Below are 20468 nucleotides of genomic sequence, written 5' to 3' on the forward strand. Positions count from 1 at the left end.
GTTCGCCCGTCCAGCAATCGTTTCCGATAGCAGCCGCCTCGCCTCCCACAAACATTTCCCGTCCCACAAACCCCAAACCGTGATATTCTAGGGACACAACATATCCCTCACCTCCAAACCCTCATATCCGCCGTTTAGACACAACATTCAGGAGTCGTACCAGCGCCGTTCTGGTTCCGAATTGGAATGCCATCCACCATGCCGTCCCAACGTCCCTTTTTCCTGTCTACCTTCTTCGCCGCCTTCCGCCAACAACCACCTTCTTCGCTCTACAATGGTCAACAGCCCAACAAGAATGCCACAGCGACGGCGCCAGGCGGCGCGACTGCCCAAGCGAACCCCACGAACTCCCCTGGCACTGTAGCGACGCCGCGCACAATCACTACATCCACGAGCAATCAAGCATCATCGTCGAGCTCTCCATCTGGGCGCGAAGGTGGTGTCATGGGACAACTTCCTCTATCACCGCGCTCGCATCACTCGGGCATTCCCATTCCAGAAGGCAACCGACATCATCATCATCACCACCACCACAACAGTAGGAGGAGAGGGAGCGACAGCAGCAGTGAGGGCTTCCGCGAGGTGTCTGGCGCAGAAAAACTATACATTGGCGGAAGGACAGCAACAGGCGAAGAAAAGTTCTTTAAACTGGGGGTAGTACGGAGGATTAGGAGTGGGGATAGGTTGAGTTTGGATCGATTGAGTCTTTGAAAGAGAAAGGATGAGGATGAGGGTGATGACGTCTTGTCCACACTAGTAAAAGCCTCCATTGCCTTTCTTGGATAGCGCCATATCAGAACATTTTTTTGCGACAGGGGAACAAGCAACAACAAAATACGACAATACATACACACACATAGCGACACGGACACAGCATGGACATATGGGATAGACCTCGTCGAAACAGTACACTGCAGGGTGGTCAGGACGTCTCAACAGAATGTTGTCAAAGGGGGCGTCAATAGTTTCTTGTTTTAATCAGATACTCAAAGGTGGCGTTAGGTGAATGGGCAAAGGAAAACATCATACTTGGGAACGGGGGATCAGCTACAATCATACAATACACAACTATACCATCAGTTATCAAAATGCTATCGGCGTGTATGAGCATTTTGTATTTTAACCAGTCTTCAAGAATATCGTCTTGAGGGTGGTATATCATGGTCCCACCTGAATCAGGTTAACAACGGCGCTTGTTAAGAAATCATCAGGACGACTACGGGAGAGATTTACTAGTGAACACACAGGAACACCTTGATTTTCAAGGGTAATGGAAACTATACCCCCAACCTAGTGACGCGCCGCCTGCCGCGCCTGCCGCTCCTTCTCCCGTTCCTTCCTCTTGCCAGCCTGCCACTCCAGCCCGCCACTCCAGCCCGCCACTCCTGCCATCCCAACTTGGCTAGAGGTATATAAGTTCCGTTCACTGGCCACCTTTCCGTGGTTCGTTGGTGTAATGGATAACATCCCTGGCGTGGAATGATTCCCCGTCTGCGTACGCGTCTCAGAGGAAGATATCGGTTCGAATCTGGTACGGGCCACACTTTTTTTTTTTTTTGTCACCTTTTTTCCCGCGTCTTCAGGAGTATTAGGTAGCAGCATGTTTTTAAAACGCATTATCTGTCTGGGTGGGTGTCATTGCATTTAACATTGGGCTAATCTACTTTGTAATGGGAGCAGATAGGATAGGATAGATATATCTTATGTAGAGATAGAGTAGTAGTAATGCATACCTACAAAGAGAATGAACAAAACAAGACTACCTTGATAAGATAAAGTAGGTACCTAATCACCACATAAACCTCTGCACACTCCCCCCGTCCAACATCTCCCCACTGGCGGCAGTCTTCCAGTAAAACGGCTTGAAGAGGAACATGTACATTGTTCCGACGTTGATGGCTAGGAACCAGATTGTTTCTAGGGCTAGGGTTAAGTCGGTTCTGCGGAGGATATTCCAGAGGAGACTACTGTTTTGGTTTCCTCCGATTTCGTTTTGTTGTTGTTGTTGTTGTTGCGGCGCCGCAGTACCAGTAGTAGTAGTAGTAGTAGTAGTATCATTACCACTACCACCCTTACCGCTTCCGCCGCCGCTGTTGGTGGTGGTAGAAGACGCAAAAGAAGAAGAAGAAGAAGAAGAAGAAGAAGAACCGGAAGAGATAGGAGAAGAAGGCACCGGCACCGGCATGGCAGGCACCAACAACCGATAAAACACCCACGGCAAGATAAAATATCTCGGCTCAACCAGCGGCGCAGTGACAAGAGACAGGGTGGTGGTCAAAAGCCAGAGAAGAACGGTGGAGGTGCGTGGGGAGGAGGTAGACGGGCTCGGTTGGGAGGGGGTGAGGGTTGTGAAGGCGCCTATGAGCCATTCTTCCTCTTGCTTGTCTTTCTTTTGTTCGTAATTCGCAGTCGTTTTTGGGTCGCTCTTGTCGTCAGCCGTTTCATCGATGCTACGATTGATGAATCTTTGCCTCGCCAACAGAAGCTCCTGAGTAGCAAACGGCGAAGCAGAAAACTCATCCCTCCACCGCATTTTATTCTCCGCGTCATTCTTCAGCTGCATCTCGCCGACAAAGTCGCGCGAAGGGGGGTTGTTCCCCTCGAGCCGCTTCCAGACGAGCCATCTTGATAAAGTGTAGGCGAACACGAGGGCGAGACGAACCGAAGAGGAGCGGAGGATGGTGTACCGAAAGATGTAGAACATGTAGTGCCGGTTGTCGGCGAGGGTGAAGGGGTGGATGATGGTGTTGTAGTGGATGATCAAGGCGGAGAGGAGGATGGTAAGGAGGAGGTAGAGGGGGTAGTAGAGTTTGCGGGAGAGGAGGAAGTAGAGGGTGTTTAGGAGGGGGGAGCCTGGTCCTGATGATTTTGTGTTGGAGGAGGGGGGATCTGGGGTCGTAGTTTCGTGTGGTTCGGTCGTGGAGGATTTCGTGGATTTGATTGTTGGTTTGGTGGGTTTAAGTGAAGAGAGGCCTGGGTTGTCGGTGGTTGAGTTTGAGGGGCCGGTACGTTTGGTGCGAGAGATGAGACCTGCGACGGTAGAGAGAACCGGGGAGATAAGGAGAGGAGCAGAGAAGAAGGCAAAGAAAGGCCAGATGTAAAGCATCTGGGGGAGATGGATGGTGGCGATATGGTTGGATTTGTCTCCTGCACGATGGTTAGGTTCTAGCGGTTCACAAATGGGGAGGGAAAGGAGGAACGAACCAAGCACAACACCCCCATTCCAAGCCACGAACCCGGCAAACAGGCCCATGATAGTGATATGGGGCCAGACCTGTCTCAACACCTTGAGCGGGTTGCAAAGAGCAGCGATGCCGATACTCAAGAGACACAAGGCCCAATCTGTAAAGATAACATCAACATCCTTCACACTTTGAGGTAGGCAATGAGGGTAGACATACCATCAGGCCAGGCCATATCAACTGGTGGATCGTGAACATCACCCACCGCATACCTCTTCAGCCAAAACCCGAAGAACTCTCCCACCGAAGCCAGGGAAATACTCGGGGTTTCCCTCTCAGGAACTGGCTTTGGCTTCAGTCCCCTGACCACATGTGCAGCCTCCAGACCGCCCATGTACACCACCACCCAGAAAACATTCGTCTGCCTCATAAAGAGCGCAGCGACGCCCAAGATGACAGTCCAAAGACCATTAAGAAACCCCGGCTTCTCGGAATGAGAAGCCACACGGTTCAAGTGATTCCGATATGCCGCCAGCACAACAAGAGTAGACGCGACATCGGTGTAGTAGAGCCCCGAAAAGAAGAAGATAACGGGGAACAAAGCGATGTTGATGGCCGTATGGTAAGCGTAGAACGACACGGCGCTCTTCTCTGCCCCAATGGCAGTCTGGGCCTCGATCCTACGCCGACAGGACAGAGCAAGTAGGGCTGTGAGGAGGGTGGCCACGAGGTTGTTGGAGCGTAGAGAGGATGGAGTGCACTCGGCCAGGCGCATGAGTTTGTGCCAGCCTACGGAGAGGAGGTACAGGCCGGGGGGCGTGGTGATTTTGTCGTCCCATTCATGGTAGCGGCCTTCACAGTATGTTTGGGCTTGGGGGATGTGGAAGACTTCGTCCTACAGTAGGTGAGTATTAGTGACTGAACTTGGGCCATGGCCAAGGAGTTTCTCACCAGGTATGGCTCAGGGGCATAGTGGTTCACAAGAGCCAGCCAGGAGCGAGCGAAAAAGTAAATGAGCAGGAAGCCGCTGGCCGTGATAAAGGTGGAGTCCTGGGATTTCGAGATGGTTGTTGTAGGTTTAACGAGTTTGGCTAGAAGGATGGAGATGGCCAGACCTCTCAGCACCTCGTTGAACGTAGAGGTCTCCAGGAGGACACGTAGAGCATCCATCGTGAAGGGAATTGAGGATCAAAGTGAGAAACGAGTGGACGTCATACCCCCGTGAGAAAAAGGATTTGACAGGTGACAACACAATGTAGAATTCGGAATGCTTAACGTGCACTTCGATGTAGTTGATGTACAAGTGTTAGTGATCAGGGACATCTCATGGTGTTGATGATGCGTCTTGGCAAGGAGCTGTTAATGACGGCCCCACCCCTAGGAGCTTAGAGGGTCTGTGCGCACCATCCCATCATGAGCTACGGGACGTCTGATGTCTGGTCAAGCTGAAAACTCGTCCTTCAGATCTATGGGCACCCACATACTTTCGACTAGGAGGAGTAGTTGTCTATAAAATGCTGTACTTTATACAAGCCGTGTCATACGGCAGGTGCCTGTCCACCAAACAATCCCACCATGCCCTCCGTGGTATCAAAGAGATAATTTAGAACGGCTATTACGCATTAGCTATAGTCATAGTGATGTGCAGCAGAAAGGTTATAGAACTTACGTTGTCAGAGGCAGGGATCTCCTTGACGAAGTACTTCTTGCCGAAGTAGGGGATGTGCTGTGTGGCTGTTAGTGAACTGATATCGATCTTCTCCAAGATAGGGGTTTCTTCGTACCTGGAGGAGGTCCCTCTGGACACGGGGAATGCCGGAAGCGTAGAAGATGACGGCGAAGAGGGCGACACCACCCCAAGCAGCGGTTTGGGGGAGGCTATAGAAATTAGTTAGCTGTTGGTCACGGTTTTGGTCCATTCCACATCCTCCCAAGAACATGACCGCTCCTTCGAAGACAAATGGGTGGCCCTCTCCTTCGGCATAACAGCACTGTTGCACCGATCCCTTATCCTTCGACCTTGCCCGCCCATACTGCTTGAACTTTGAAGAAACGGTCCCTCCTCTGAAAGCTCCCTCAAAGCTCCTATCCTATAGCCCCTATAGCTCCCAGCCACCTCCAACCCAAGTCAATTCGCGGAAAGGTAACCTACAGTCTGTAGAGCTGCTTGGGAGTGATGCCATCAATGTGAGGCTGGTACTGGTACCTAATTCCAACGCATCAGCAGCTTGTCCCTGAGCTGTTTTCCCGCCCGTCCAAATCGTGCCGGTAGGCTGTCGCTGTGCGGGCGAGTCGTGGCTTCGGTCGTCGCTTACTTAGGGCCGTAGGGGCTCTTGTACGCAGGGTACGAAGAACGGAGAGCGCGAGTCTGGATTCGCGAGTCTCGAGGTTAGCTCCATGTTATTCTGTCGTCATACGGCGGTGATAGTGTTCGGCGGGATTCGGCATCGCTTGTCGCAACGTGGAAATGCGACGCTGTTCGAAATGGAAAATCGGGCATTTGGGGAGCTGCGTGGCACGTACGGCGAACATCTTGGCTGTGGCGTCGAGAACGAGCGAGCTGATGCTTCAATGGCTGCAACAAGATCTCGAACTAGGAGCTGGTTTTGGATGGGTCGCGATGCGCGAGATTCTTTTGCCGGACGAAGCCGGGATCACTTTGCGGCCTCAGGCACCAATCAGAAGCTTGATGATTCGCAGTCGCTGGCAGTGTGTTTTGGAGCTTTTGCCGGCCGGCAATCTGAAGCCTGGGTGACGGGAAGAGTGGATCCTCTTTTTAGAGTTGCATCCCTGGTCCCGTCACAGGCCTGGCGCGCACCTCAACGGCGCCCGTGTCGGTCGACTCGTCGTAGCACTGAAACGCCCCACCATCCATTATTGTCAACTTTCAAGCTTCGAACGAAGCTTCAAGCTCGATATTTGTCCGCTCACCACCATCAGCAGGCCCATCTAACTCGGTCACATCCAGTCCAATTAACGAAACACTCTTTGCTGAAGTTCGATCAATATTTACTGGCGTGCTTTCGTCCTCATCTGCAGACCCGAATCTGTCATCGAAGACACACGACACGCGACCTCCCAAACACAGCGCAAAACAACCAAACCTCCGAACTTAGGTTACCTCAATAAAATGGACAAATACCTCGACACCCGCTTCGAGCGGGTAGAAAAGGCCCTCTCGACTTTCATCGACTCAATCGCCAAATACAATCCCTCCGAGAAGCTCGCCGAAGACCTCGTCGCCGCCGACCGCGAGCTCGCAGCGGGCCTCAAGGAGCTCGAGCGGCACCAAAACAACCACGCGCGCATTCTCCAGCTGCGACAAGAGACGGCCTCGCTCGACCAGCAAACCAAGGACATAATCGGCGGACTCTGGAACATGCGCAAGGAAGTCAAAACCACACCCGCGACCCAGTACCCTGCCACCGGACCCAAGTACAAGTTCACCACGCACGAGCTCCTCAACTACGCCAAGCGCATAAGCCGCACCACGCTTCCGCCCGCACACCTGCTTTATAACGGCGAACCGCTTAGCGAATCTCAACAAGCACCAGGAGCAGGAGGAGGACAACCAATGGAAGTCGACTCGGCAGCACAAACCCCCATGCCCGGCGGCGGCGGCGGCGGCGGCGGAACCGCAACAGCAGCCGGCACACCCGCCGCCAGCGCGGCCCCAACACCCGCCGCTTACGGCCCTTCTGCCCTAACTACCACCACCACAGCTCCCTTCTCCCAACCCCCACCCCCTCCCTCAGCCAACCAAACCGCCCTACCCGATGACTTCAAGCCGCACATCAACCTGCTAACAGGCTACCAATTCCACCCCTGGCCTACGGAGGACAAGGTGCGCATGGGTGGCATGGCGGCCTACCAGTCCTTGGTTTCGCGAGCCGTGGATCCCAGGGGGTACGACCCGGAGGAGGAAGAGCGAAGAAAGAAGGAGGAGGAGGAGGCGAGGAAGGAGGCCGAAGAGAGGGCGATACGCGAGCGGGAGGAGGAGGAGAAGAGGATGCGCGAGGAACGGGAGAGGATGGCGAGGGAGAGGGAGAGGGCGAGACGGGATGAGGCGGAGCGGAGTGGAAGTATTTCGGGACCGGCTGGTGGGGCGGGTGCCCCGGCTGCGGCGGCGTCCAGTGGAGGTGGTGGTGGAAGGAGTCAGTTTACTTTCTTGGATGGGATGGATGATGATGATGACGATGATGAGGATTAGACTGGGCGGGGCTGGGGAAGTGATGGGTGGGAAAAGGGGGGAAAGAATGGCGTTGCTTGATACCCAAGATTGGCGTTGCAGGTGGCATGATTTGGAAGTCATCCTTTGCATGTGAAAGCGAAACTAGAAGATATTAAGATATGGCTCTCACGAGCAGATATTGATCTTTCCAAGGTTAAATAAAAGGCTAAATATGATGATACACAAAAATGAAGATACCATCCATCCCCACGCCCATTTATCCCCAGTTGTCTTTGTTTTCTCTAAGCCAGATCAGGGTAGCAGTCCAACTCTACCTCTATGTTGTACAGCAAGACTTCTCTTTTCGCGTTTGTCCTACCTCTCTTACCCCCTCTTAACCGTCATAACTACTACACCTCCGTGTTCATGTACTTCTATGCTCCTCAAAGTTCGATTAATCGATCTTGATGGAAGAGTAGATCTTGCGTACGAACCACCAGCTGGAGAAGAAACCAATCGAGCCTGTTGCGTATCAGTTAGCAAATGGCTTATTTACTAAACGAGGGGGTCACGACTTACCAGTAAGGATAAAGAAGAGGAAGGAAATCAACGCGCTATAGCCAATGTAGAGGACACTACCGGCAAGACCACTGAGCGAGAGCTTGCTGGCCCAGTAAATGAGCGCATTCATAAAGATATACCCGGCGCTCGCGCCCGCCGCCAAGAAGGCGCGCCATTGCCAGTTATAGTTCTCAGCGCAGAGCAAGAAGTAGACCATCAGGATGGTAACGGTCGCGCAAGTGAGAATCATGAGGCCGTAGCACAGGAACAGGAATCCGAACATGTAGTAGATCTTGCTGAACCAGATGGAGCTCATGATGAAGTAGAGCTCTACAAAGATGGCGCCAAAGGGCAGAATGCCCACCAGGAGCATGCTCGGCATTGGCTTCAAGTACGTGGTCACGGGCGGGATTTGGCGCGGGATCTGGTTGGTGCGCACGGGCGGCTCGATGGCGGCGGCACGGAAGCCGAGCCAGGAGCCGGTGACGGAGAGCGGGACCGAGATGATGAACCAGATCAGGATGATGACGAGCATGGTGGTGAAGGGAACGGCGCCCGAGGACTCCTTAACCCACAGGAAGAGGTTCAGGAAGAAGAAGGTGCCGAAGACGATACCGGGCACCAGGACGGGGGTCAGGATGATGTTCATCTTCCACTTTTCGCCGCCCATGGACTTGTAGATGCGCGCAGAGGTGTAGCCGCCCACGAAGCCGAGGATTGTGTAGAGAAAGAGAATGATGGTGCCGAGGGAGCCACGGTTGGACGGGGAGAGGAAGCCCAGAAGAGCAAAGGCGATGGTGAAGCCGGTCATGACGAAGAGCTGGGCACCGTTACCGAGGAAGACGGAGAGGAGCATAGGGTAGGAGGGTGTGCGGAACACATCGCCGTGCACGAGCTTCCAGCCGGAATCCTCCTGGACACCGTCCTCGAGAGCAGAAGTTCCGGAAAGATCGTCCAGGTTGATCTGGTCGAGCCTGTTGTAGCGGGCAATATCCTTTCTCAGGGCACGAACCAGAACGGACATGACAGTCAGGGTAAGGAACACGACGATGACGGCCGAGTTGATGAGCGAAAACCAGTGAATCTTGGGGTCGAACACGTGAAGATACTTGTCCCAGCGAGTTGCCCAAGCAGTCTGGGAAGGAATCCAGTAGACGCTGTAGGTGAACTGCACCTTTGTCTCGCCATCCTCCTTAAGCTCAAGCGGCTCAAAGTTGGACAGACAAACATCGGTGCTTTCCTTGGGAATATCCTTGGTGTACTTCTTGGACTCTGGCTGTACCAAAACGCCAACAACGCGAAGCTGATCCGGGTTTCCGCTGACCTCGTGGTACTCGATAAGGATATCGTAATGGTTGTTGAAGATAACATGGTCGTCCCCGTCAACCTGACCCATCAGGAAGCCAGGGTTATAAAACTCGGTGCCCGTCAACTCGTCCTTGATCCTCTGTCCTGCCGGAAGTCCGTCCACGAGCCAGTTGAGGCTCATACCCTGCCTAATCTTGTCGTTCACGTAAAAGGCAACCCCTTGCTTGTATGTGGTCGGACATAGCATCTTGCAGGTTTCGTTCTGCTTCATCTTCAGCTCGAAGGGCGATGTCTTTATCCTGTCTCCGAACAGGATGCTTCCCAAGCTCTCGCCCACGCTCTTTGGCCCTCCCTCGGGCTGGCAGAACTGGAAATGGGGTTGGTAGTAGTCATAGGAAACGACCGAGTGTAGAAGCGCATCGGGGGCGGCAACCGGTCGTATCGAGTTCACGTAGAGAGGCACGAGCTCGCCTGGCTTATAAGTCGTCGGCGCGACACCGGGAAGATAGAAAGCGGATGCGATTTGGGGCGCTACAAGGAGCGAAGCTAATAGCGCCCCGGAGGGCGCGTGGTTCTTGAGCTGCATCGTCGGTCCAGCGATAGGATAAGTGTACAGGGTTTACGAAGCTGATAGCGATAGTCTTTGGTTCCGGTTAGCCTGGCCGTAGGTGATGATGGCGGCTAGGGAGGGGAGGAACGATTCGGACACGCACTTGTGGTAGGTGTTCTGGGTGTATGATAGCTATGTCACCGCAACCCCGAGAGTCGGGAGAATGTCCGGGAGCTCGTTCAGGAGGCGTGGGAGGGTGTCGGAGGGGACCTTCTGCGTATAATTGGTGACAATGGCCGACTCAAGGTGCCAGGATATTGCGATCAGTGGGTTGTAGTGGGCCTGGAAGTACGGGGTGGCAGCGGGGTGCCGGGGGTGGGAGCAACGAGGGCGGACAAGTGGAATGGAATGACAACCTTGACGGCTCCCCTGGGTTAAGAATGAGTTGGTGATGGAGAAGATAAATATTCAGGGATGTGACTAGAGGGCACTTTGTTTGGAAGGTGGCAGGTCACTGGCGTCAATTCGAACCTGACCTATGTTGCAAGTAAAACAGCTGGTGTTTTGTGTTTGTCGAGGGCAAAAAGATGAACAGCTGTCCGAAGTGAATGACAGAGAGGGATGCGATGAATGGAATCCTACCTCTACGAGCCTGAGACGCCGTGAACAGAGCACCGCAGCGCTGTGTTCCTTTGAAAGCACTGCCGCAGGAGAGTGGAGTGCACGGGCCGTGGAATTGCATTCAATCCAACCAACGAACCAATCATGGCTTTCTCTGCCTTAACAAGGCCGACCCACTGCAGCTGGCAGGTGTGGGGCCGCCGAGTTTGGTGTCCGTTCACCCTGCACGCCTTGCCAAGCCTCCAAAAACAAATCCACCAAAGTGCGAAGGGCGGCACCGGCAGGCAAAAAAAGTCCCCCAGAAGAATTTCTCTGCAGTCAATCGCAACGGGAAACCGACCTTATCACCACCAACCAAAACCGACCGTCCTGTCTCGATATTGAAGCCGATACGAGACACATCACTCAACCGCAACGAACATGGCGGCACCAGCAACCCTTCCAGCCCTGCTGGACACTCTCACCAAGTCTCTGACTTCCACCCTCGAACTCGCCCCTAAGCTCTCGACCATCGACCCCCCCAAGGACGGCATCTCTCTCCTCGACGTCAAGAACGAGCTCCTTCTTTCCTACCTTCAGAACCTCGTCTTCCTCATCCTCCTCAAGCTCCGCCAGGCCCGCACCGGCGCTCAAAAGAAGAAGAGCGGTGATGATGATGGGGAATCGAACGACCAAGACCTAGACGACCTGGTGGTCAAGAAGCTCGTCGAGCTCCGTCTCTACCTGGAGAAGGGTGTCCGCCCGCTCGAGGACAAGCTCCGCTACCAGATCGACAAGGTTCTGCGCGCCGCCGACGACGCCGAGCGCAGCGCCAAGCAAGCCGAGGCCGCCGCGAAGGCTGCCGAGCAGCAGCCCGACTCCGAGTCCGAGGCCGCTGAATCCGGCGACGAGGAAGAAGCCGCCCCCTCGGGCCAGAAGCTGTCCGACCTGCAATTCCGCCCCAACATCTCCTCGTTTGTCCGCGGCTCCGGCGCCCCTGGCAGCGAAGACAAGCCCAAGATCGGCGTGGGCAAGTCGACCGACGCCAATGGCGTGTACCGCCCTCCGCGCATCGCGCCGACGGTCATGCCGACGACGACGACGGAGCGCCGCGAGAGCGCGCGCGACAAGAAGCCGCTCAAGAGCGCGACGCTCGACGAGTTCATTGCGGACGAGATGTCGACGGCGCCCGTGGCCGAGCCCAGCATCGGCACGACCATTGTCAACTTTGGCCGGCGCACCAAGACGGCGGCGGAGCGCAAGGTGGAGGAGGAGAGGCGCACGTACGAAGAAACCAACTTTGTGCGTCTGCCGACAGCGGGCAAGAAGGACAAGGCCAAGCAGCGCGCGCTCGAGGGCCGCAGCAGCAAGATGCAGTTTGGTGGCGAGGATTGGCGCAATCTTGGCGTTGGCGTGGACCGTATCAACAGACTTACCTCTGGTGGCCGTGATCGCAAGGGAACCAAGGCTCTGTTGGAGAAGAGCAGGAAGCGTGGACGTGATACCACTGATGGACCCAAGGGCAGTGGTGACAGTGGAGTTGCTATGGGCGAGCGTTTCCAGAAGAGACTCAAGGTGTTGGAGGGCGGCAGGAGAGACAGGGGCAAGAAGAGGTAAAGAGGTGGTTAAGGAACACATTTTTTGGATTCTTGTTCTATCTATTGTCATTCTTGGCCCTCTGTGCGGGCCATCACATTATCGAATTCAGTTGAATTCTCCCTCGACACCGTTTTGCTTCATTCGTTCTGTGCATCCGTCACTTTTGTCTCGACACCACACTTCGATCCCGTTCCTCAACTTGGTTTTTGTCAACACTCATGTCACAATACGCATAGTCCTCCCGCGAATCTCCTCCTCACGCACATGGTGTACTCCATTCACCATGGTACCCTGATCCTCCGCCTCCCTAGCCTGCAGTCTGTTGCGGAGTCTGTCCTCAGCCGCAACCATCTTCATAGGCAAGTTCTCGCCCAGACCAAAGAAGACAAAGAACGCCCACTTCCAGCGGAACGGGTTGATAGCAACGCAGAAGAAGAACCACCACATGAGCTCGAGGTACGTAAAGAACTCAAACGGTCCGACGGGGCTCCTCCCCTTCAGGAGACTCGTCATGTCAATCCACCGCTTCATCCAGAACGTGGAAGGGCGGGTGCGATCATCGAGCAAGAAGACCAACAGTAGCCTCGTGTAGATGCCAATGTGCCAGTTTCCCACCGATCCGATACCGTTCATGTACGTGCAGTTGATGGCCGATACGCTGGGGAACTGCGGCGGGAAGGTCTGCAAGTACCAGTTGGGCGGCTTGTAGTCGCCCTCCAGACACTCCTTGGGCAAGAAATCCAGCTTGGGCCTTTCGTATCCGGTAGCCATGACCACCATGTCGCCCTCGATCTCCTCCGTCTGTCCCGGGTCTTCGGGGTTGGTTCCCTTTTCGCGGCGGTTGATCTTGACTCCGTTTTCGGTAAACCCTTCAATGTCGCAGCGCAACCACTTCACCTTGCCGCTGCGGATCTGGTTCATAACCTCCGAGTTGACCATGGGCGTGTCGGTGAAGAGACCCTTTTTGTCCGACGGCGGCGCAATGTCCTCCAGCTCCCGGTAGAACAGCTTGCGGAGGAAGAACTCCGGGATCCAGCTGAACCGCGTCTCCTGGCCGAAGATGTTGAGCGCCAGCAGCATGTTGACGACGGGGTGGCGGGGGATGATCCACTTCTCCGAGCGGGCGAGGACGTACACCTGAGCGGCGCCCTCCTCAACCGCAAATTCAAGGCTTTCGACGGCGCTGGCACCGCCGCCGATGACAATCAGCGTCTTGCCCTTGGCGGATTTACCGGTCAGCTGGCTTGAATGGTGGATCTCGCCCTGGAAGGAGTCCATGCCGGGCATGTGAGGGATCTTAGGGTTACCACAGGTACCGACGGCGCAGATGATGCCGTCGAATTGGCCGTGGGTCTCGGCGTCGTTGTTGATGGTCCATTTCTTGGTCTCGGGGTCCTGGCGGGTGCTGGTGACGGGGGTTTCGAAGACTGTGCGCTCGTCGAGCCGGTAACGCTTCCAGAGCTCGCGGACCTGGGAGAGGATTTGGTGCTTGTCGGGGTAGCCTTGCTTCCAGTTTACCGAGGGATGGAAGCGGTACATGAGGGAGTGAATTTGAAGGCCAGAGGTGTTGTTTACTCTCTGTGCGAAGGGGGAACGAATGGTCAGACATCGTGGTTCGTTTGCGTTGTTGGGAGATCACTTACACTCCAGATTCCTCCAATGTTCTCCTCCTTTCCGGCCTCGAAGATCCGAACATCGCAGCCATGACCGACGCAGTGGGCAGCACTCGTAACGCCAGTGATACCACCACCAATGACTGCGATTCTGGGCCGACCAAGACGTGCCTTGGGACTTGGAGGTGTGGGTGATAGCAGCTTGTCCAGCACAAACTGGATGACCTGAAAGATGAAAAGAAGCGGGTGTAGGATGGGGTTCTGAATCCTCGATTGGAACGTCATCTTGAAGATGATTTAGAAATTGTCGTTACTGAACATGCGACGGTTTGAAGGCTGTTGATTTGATGGAGGATTGATGGAGTATTTCAGTAAACAGAGCTTGACAGAGGGCTGCGTCGATTCGATGGTTTTCTTGTGAGACTTTGGGTTACTTCGTTGATCACTCTGAAAAGCGAACAAGCAGGATGGAATTGACTTGGGACAAAAACATTCGATGGGATGAACGGCGTGAAGTTTTTGTTTTCTTTCTCTTGTAGCTTACTGTGGTTCCTGAATTTAAGCGGGATGCTTGACGTCATCGCGACGAGAGCATAGCTGCGCATGTGAAAATCCCACTCCACTTTGACAGGTCAACGTCAACACATCAACAAAACAACGACAATGTGCCAATCATTCATTCTCTCCGGGGTGAACAGACAGTCGCTTGGATGCACCCGTCGCACCATATGGTATACGATGTTGCTTTTATACCACATTGACCTTGGTTTGGGTGTCGACTTCTGGAAAGGCTGTTGGGCCCCTCCTGTTTCATTCCTGCCACCATCAAAATCAGCATGTGATAGGTCCCTGACTTTGTTGCGCCTCCAACACTTTCGCTTTCCTCGGAACTGGGCAACGCTGCAAGCCCGGCCGGATGCAGACCGGCCTACATCTTAAATACAATCTAGTGCTGGTTTTTTGTTAGCTTGGTACCTACTCCTGGTACACTGGACGAGATCTCTTCCGAATTGTCCCAAACCTTATAAGGACTAAATCAATGGTTAGGCACGGATCCGAAAGGCATCAACAAGATCCAATACGGTGTATTTTATTTTGGAAAAAGCATATTCACAGCATGAAAACGCCTAGGGAAGTTGACCCGAGGTCTCGAGCTAACAAACAAACCAGTATCGGACTGTACCGAGGGCCGTGATATGGTTTGATATGGTCTCCGGCCTCCGGGTTTTCCGTCTCAACGAGCCGTTACCCAGTGGCGCGGACATCAGCATCCCACTCGGCATTGCGAGTTTGCGACCATTGGGATCCGTCAAATTTAAAACACTAGATCTGAAGCGAAGGAAATCGATATACAGAAACCCAACGGCTCACCTTCAACTCTTGGGCAAGACGGAGTTCGAGGTCTCTCATTTCGACATGAGTAAAGTTTGACGCACTGCACCACGATAGCCCCCCACGAGCTTTCTCGCAAGAGCTGTTTGAAGCATGCAATGTTTGCTGGCGCGAATGACCTTCCTCCGTTGAAATCGTCGTTATGCGTGAGGCCCAGCTTTCTCGACAGGGGATACCTGGAGTTCTCATTGGCCTCCCTCGCCTCCGTGGAGAGAAAACTGGTCTTCGTTTGAAGCGACGGGTAGAAGCCCGAATGCGTTTCCAGTTTCAGTGGAAATTGGCGTTTTTTGTACCAAGCTAACAAACAAACCAGGCGATTCTTGTATTGGGCCAATGAGTATTTTCCATTTTCCCGGTCCGATTGGCTTCGAGAAATGTTGCTAATGAGCAATCAAAGGTTTTATGTATGTATTTTCCGGCTTCGTTGAAAGCTCTGTGCAAGGACTCATCGTTTGCTGTCAACAACAACAACAACAACACCAACATGTGGAGCCCATGTGTGAGGCCCGTTGATTACGACAGTTGCTGCTAAGTGTGATAGCGAGCATGTCTTGAAAGGATGAGGACCTCCGAGTCTGTCGACTATCTCCATACCTCAGCACTCGCCATTTTTAGATACGCGCCGTCTTTTACTTTTTTTTCTTGGTGCATTTTTGTGAGCACCATCCTCGTTTGTATGTTTTCCTCACCTCTTTAGTTGTCTGTGACGATGAACTGACGTATGGTATCAGAACGAGTTATGCGAAATAGAACATCCCCTACCGTTGCTAATATACAAAGTGCTTACAGGGAAACGCTTCAGCATGCCGTCAAGCTGTTCTAGCTCATCATCCTTTGCATCATCCCTTGACAGCTGCTATTATCTTAGACCCGTTGTCAGCTCTCCTTATCCTAGGCGTACTGGCGGTTCTGTCTGGATTCTGGAAGAAAATTCTTTGAAAGACATGCCAGCCAATATCCAGGTTATGCAGGCCACTGGGTGTACGAACGCAGAAGCGGTCAGGCTACTGGAGGTAAGCACCATCATGCGTTCGTTCTTAGTAAAGTTCCCGACTAAACAAATCTACTTTCTACGCAGAAAACCAACGGCAACATCCGTAAAGCGATGGCCTTTCTTGTGAGTCGAACCATCGCCGATACGGTCGTCTAGACCGAGCCCAACACCGGGAAAGCATGAGAACGATTAATGTTGACATGAACTACTCGAAGCCGGGAAAAGATGAATGGAACTTCACCCTTCCTCGAGTGAAGGTACCCGAAAAATCAAGCAGCGCCATGGGTTATGGGGATGGCTTCAAAGGCAGATATGGCACACGTCGGCAGTGTTATGAATTCACCGAAGGCAACGAGCATGATACCGAAGACCTTACGACTAGCCTCGATAAGTTGGTCGCTGATATTCAACGTGGCGTATCTTGTACGGTGATTCGCAGTCAACTTACACGCTGTCGGGAGCGAGTGGGGGCTGACAAGACTCGTCAACTGTTGAACGGACTGGTTAAAGGATTTCCTGGGTTCTTCTACGTTGTAGAGAGTCGAGATGTCGAGATGGTGAAAATGTGAGCAGAGTACGGAGGCGACGCCAACACCACCTACGGAACAAGAAGGCTCCCTCTCATTGCCTATGCCATCACCCTCGGAACATCGTATTCAACGGACACGACGGCGCTTCTCAAAGCACTTCTAAGTGTTGGCGCATCTGTGGCTTGTATCCCCGAAGCCTTCCACACGCCTCTCGAGCGAGACCTTTTGGATGATGATCCTTCAACTGAAGAGCTTGCTGATTTAGCTGGCGAACATCAAAAATGGTGCAGCCCCTATGCTCGGAAGCGAATGACGGATACTCTGAACTTTCGCTTTGAACAGCGATACCTTCTTCACCGCGCCGCTCTTCTGGAGCGTTTCTCAGGTGCAAAGCAGCAGGTCGCCAAACTACACAAAGCTGAAGCCCTACTGGGCATCCACTACTACCTCGTTGGTCAAACGGCCGCAATCACCTTTGTCGTCGATCGCTTAACCAGGTAAGGACTTTCCCCCATATCCCATATCATCAGAACATACCAGCTATCTTCGGAGTTCCCCTTTGCTGACACCAGCTAAACCAACACAGCCACCTCGCACTTGGAGCAGAACGACCAATGATTCTTTTGTTTGCCGGACCAAGTGGACACGGCAAAACCGAACTTGCTCGCAATCTTGGCAAGCTCATATCGTTGGACTTGCACATGACCGATTGCACCAGCACGCGTTACGTGACGGACCTCTGGGGGCCATACTTCCCATATCAAGGATGGGAAAAAGGCTCCGCCCTCACGAACTTTCTGGCAGAACATACCGCGCAGCGCAGCATTGTTTTCCTGGATGAATTCGAGAAGACGGAGGATGAAGTCCGGGAGTCGCTTCTCAAGCCCTTTGAGGAAGGTAGGTGTCTCCCCTTTTTCTTCCCTGTTTATGTGGAGGAGGCCGAGTTGTAACTCATGATCACATCCTGTTCTAGGCATCACTCGTAACCGCAAATCCCTCGAGTGGATTAACTGTTCCAAGACGATTTGGATTCTGGCAACAAATGCGTTTGACCACATCATCCACAACTTCTGCAAGAAGCACGACAAGACTCTCTTTGCGGACGAGCCCGGACGAGAGGGGCAGAAGCTTATAACGAAGCTTTCGAAGATGATACAGAAAGAGAGCATCTCCAAGTTCGGAGTGAGTGTAATTCATTTCGCCGCAAATGGAAGAAAACGGGGCAAGGACCTGCTGAGTAGCATGCTAACACCGGCAAAAGGCACCATTGTCAGGACGCATCACAGAATTTGTCCCATTCCTGACCTTCTCGCACAGCGAGTAAGTCGCAGTGGCAGACAGATTCCTCGCGAGCTTTGGCAGTGAGGTGATCAAACCAGTCAAAGAGAGCACCGTGCCAAACCAGGCTCGGCTAGTGGGGGACCTCGACGTCCAAGTTCGACGCAGCTACTCGGTCTGCAGAGCATTGGTGACGTACGGTTACACCCCTGAGCTGGGGGCTCGGAGCATTGCCAACACGGTGAGCCGGGACATCAGCGTCCCCGTGGTGAAGGAGTATCTTGATAGAAGAGAGGGGATTCGTGAGGACCAGGGGAAGTCTACGTTTGTCGTTGGCGTGGACGAGGATGGCATGATTGATGTGTCGGAGTCGCCCAATGAGGGGGGACATCTGCGTCGTCTTATAGCTTCTCTTAGCACGGGATCTGCTCCTCTTCTGGAGGAATTATAAACCTTTCCGCAAGCAGGTAGCAAGCGGGATAACACACTACAAGGTTGAAGAGTAGTCAGTGAAAACTTGATACCCCTTTCTTCAACCTGATGCTCTGAAAGACGGCTTGGTTTCGGCGACTCAGACGTCTTCCTGGTTTGGGCGCGCTTCGGGCATTAAAAGAGAAAAGTCGTCTTGATATTGGGAAGAAATCGGCTTGCGAGAAGATTCGCGATAGGATACTTCGGTGTTGGTTAGGCCTCGGTTAATACACTAAAGGATATCCGCCATCTTGAAAATTGCGAAATGCTTTTGTGTCCATTTGGGGCTTGGCCCTGGCAAGGTGAGAGAGAAACGGCAAGAACAATGTTGAAATCGTGGCCAGAGGAATGGAAAGAACGAGGCAGAAAGGTTCCTTGTCAATCCGCGTCAATCGACGGCAGGAGCATGAAAAGAAGAAGGGGAAAGAGCAATGGAAGAAGTCAAGTAGTCACGTTGGCATGCCAGAAGTGAAATTCGTGGAACTCACTTCCTCGGCCGATTACAACCCGACCTTTGCTTGTGAATTCCCGATCGGAAGGATCGAAGCTGTTGATGTTCCGTGATTATGTTCATGTCGTTCCCTGCCATCTCACTCATGGCCTGCCATATCATATGTTTCCGGGCCGAACTTCTTTAATTAGCCATAAAGCTGCGAGATCGCCATGTTCAGATTATGTCTCTGATATGCTGGAGCATGGTGGTTGTTATCTCTCGCTCGGCATCGAGGGTATGGGTAAATATTCAACCGGCTCAGCGGGCGCTCTGAACGTGCCGTTAACGGAGACGAGAGCGACAGTGCTAACAGGAACACGCAGATACTCGGTTTACGTGAGCTCGATATTCATTGTTTCGGTCCTTCTACCGTAGTGTAGCTCGACTACGTCACTTCATTTTTATAAGCTGTAACCGTCGCGATATTGCCGGTCCCTTTAGTTGAAGGGGGGACTATGAGGGAAGTCCCTCGCGCTCATCAACACTTTCGATTTGGGTGCCCACGAATGAATTTTCATCAGCCGGATTGTAGTGACCTTTAAGCATCAATTTTGATACGCCATCAACGGCCTCGTGAACGAACAATGTGTGGCCGCACTCGGGATGTCCGAGATGCTTATATTGGTCCAGCTTGGAGGTTGCTCTCAATGCCACTGATATCACCACACCAAGTGACGGTGTTGTGTGACATGCATAAGAGTTGGACGAGGAGGCATGTGGTGATTGGTGTGACTGTAGTTACAGCGTACATTGAGATCTCTCCCCCTCCCCGGTCAACCGGTACGAAAACTTATGGTTGTCAAGGCTGTGGAAGCTCAAACTGGGAAGGCTCGAACCATTCCCGGGGGATGTGGCAACTCAAGATCCATGACGGACATCAACGAAAGAACTGAACGGTATCAACTTGGGTTCCGGGGTGGAAATACTGTAGATAAGCCTCTTGATGTTTTCAGGACCGCGGGATTCACGAAAGACGAGCGTGCTCTAGATTATCCAGAAAACATGGTGTCGAGCCAAGCTGTAAAGATCACTCCTTCACGGACCGGATAAATCGACTGTGTAGCTTTTCGCGAGCCACCCCCAAGGTTAGTGTTAGGGTTAGTTCCGGGGGTGCAGGGGGCCGGTGAGAGGCCCCCGCTGTGAATGAGAGTTCAGCGCTCTGAAAAAGGTAGTTCTGAGCTCTCATTATCGTGGTTCAAAACAATGTCTTCTGGTGAGGATTTATGTTGGTGATGGTTGCTGCCGCGCGAGAGCGATGCCAAAAATGCCAAGCTTTGGGTCTTGGCTGTCAGTTTGTATGGGATCCACACAGTCGATTTATTCGGCCCGCTCCTTCAAGGCCTGGAATCCCACACTCGGTTCCGGTGTCGCATGCCGCGCCCGGTAATGTAGACGCCCCAGATTCAGGTTAACCGAACGTCAGTTTGAAGGTCGGGATCTGGGGTGAAACTTGAATCCAGAAGCATATTGTGCATATCTGTGCAGTACTTGGGGGTAAGCGATGGCTTGGTGTGGAGCCTTTTGCCAACCCCCTCTTATAAAAGAGGGGGAAATTTTTGTATGGGACAAACTTTTAGTCTAGGACAGCCCACATAGTAAACCACTAGCAAATTGTCCCATCCCCATAGTGAAGCACTACATTACACATCAATACAACGTTATTTAAAGCTATATGAAGTCTAATATATTGCTTAATTAGGTAGTAAGTAAATAAAGGAATGAGTTT

The 20468-nt window shown here is 52.9% G+C and overlaps 8 protein-coding genes across 8 annotated transcripts; 4 read left to right on the forward strand and 4 right to left on the reverse strand.

Annotated features, from left to right (window-relative positions):
• Positions 1-198: 198 nt before the first annotated feature.
• B0H65DRAFT_434828 (uncharacterized protein) lies at positions 199-711 on the forward strand (the record flags this gene model as incomplete). Its single annotated transcript, XM_062825157.1, has 1 exon — positions 199-711. One exon carries the CDS (start codon positions 199-201, stop codon positions 709-711), a length of 513 nt encoding a protein of 170 aa, XP_062677500.1.
• Positions 712-1404: 693 nt separating this feature from the next.
• Positions 1405-4500, reverse strand: B0H65DRAFT_592058 (DIE2/ALG10 family-domain-containing protein). Its single transcript, XM_062831118.1, has 4 exons — positions 4134-4500; positions 3402-4077; positions 3205-3342; positions 1405-3147 (listed from the first exon to the last, which is right to left on the reverse strand). The coding sequence occupies exons 1-4, from the start codon at positions 4350-4352 to the stop codon at positions 1790-1792; spliced, it is 2391 nt and encodes a 796-aa protein (XP_062677501.1). The 5' UTR covers positions 4353-4500; the 3' UTR covers positions 1405-1789.
• Positions 4501-4531: 31 nt separating this feature from the next.
• B0H65DRAFT_477606 (ubiquinol-cytochrome-c reductase complex subunit-domain-containing protein) lies at positions 4532-5882 on the reverse strand. Its single transcript, XM_062827434.1, has 6 exons — positions 5706-5882; positions 5498-5550; positions 5335-5388; positions 4967-5060; positions 4852-4908; positions 4532-4794 (listed from the first exon to the last, which is right to left on the reverse strand). Exons 1-6 carry the CDS (start codon positions 5712-5714, stop codon positions 4786-4788), a joined length of 276 nt encoding a protein of 91 aa, XP_062677502.1. The 5' UTR covers positions 5715-5882; the 3' UTR covers positions 4532-4785.
• Positions 5883-5980: 98 nt separating this feature from the next.
• B0H65DRAFT_542486 (mediator complex, subunit Med4) lies at positions 5981-7482 on the forward strand (the record flags this gene model as incomplete). Its single annotated transcript, XM_062829206.1, has 2 exons — positions 5981-7088; positions 7461-7482. The coding sequence occupies exons 1-2, from the start codon at positions 6313-6315 to the stop codon at positions 7480-7482; spliced, it is 798 nt and encodes a 265-aa protein (XP_062677503.1). The 5' UTR covers positions 5981-6312.
• A 325-nt stretch (positions 7483-7807) lies between these two features.
• B0H65DRAFT_552558 (uncharacterized protein) lies at positions 7808-9808 on the reverse strand (the record flags this gene model as incomplete). The annotated part of the gene is made up of 2 exons (XM_062829896.1): positions 7808-7875; positions 7933-9808. 2 exons carry the CDS (start codon positions 9806-9808, stop codon positions 7808-7810), a joined length of 1944 nt encoding a protein of 647 aa, XP_062677504.1.
• A 730-nt stretch (positions 9809-10538) lies between these two features.
• Positions 10539-12157, forward strand: B0H65DRAFT_311663 (Sas10/Utp3/C1D family-domain-containing protein). The gene has a single exon (XM_062823306.1). The coding sequence runs from the start codon at positions 10814-10816 to the stop codon at positions 11987-11989; it is 1176 nt and encodes a 391-aa protein (XP_062677505.1). The 5' UTR covers positions 10539-10813; the 3' UTR covers positions 11990-12157.
• On the reverse strand, positions 12089-14110 carry B0H65DRAFT_311681 (FAD/NAD(P)-binding domain-containing protein). The gene is made up of 2 exons (XM_062823307.1): positions 13615-14110; positions 12089-13549 (listed from the first exon to the last, which is right to left on the reverse strand). The coding sequence occupies exons 1-2, from the start codon at positions 13867-13869 to the stop codon at positions 12188-12190; spliced, it is 1617 nt and encodes a 538-aa protein (XP_062677506.1). The 5' UTR covers positions 13870-14110; the 3' UTR covers positions 12089-12187.
• Positions 14111-16170: 2060 nt separating this feature from the next.
• On the forward strand, positions 16171-18229 carry B0H65DRAFT_511985 (P-loop containing nucleoside triphosphate hydrolase protein; the record flags this gene model as incomplete). The annotated part of the gene is given in 7 exon segments (XM_062828534.1): positions 16171-16527; positions 16546-16997; positions 17087-17397; positions 17474-17682; positions 17762-17820; positions 17842-18173; positions 18186-18229. 7 exon segments carry the CDS (start codon positions 16171-16173, stop codon positions 18227-18229), a joined length of 1764 nt encoding a protein of 587 aa, XP_062677507.1.
• Positions 18230-20468: the final 2239 nt, after the last annotated feature.

The sequence above is a fragment of the Neurospora tetraspora genome (assembly GCF_033439725.1).
Source record: "Neurospora tetraspora strain CBS 560.94 chromosome Unknown B0H65scaffold_8, whole genome shotgun sequence".
NCBI lineage: Eukaryota > Fungi > Ascomycota > Sordariomycetes > Sordariales > Sordariaceae > Neurospora > Neurospora tetraspora.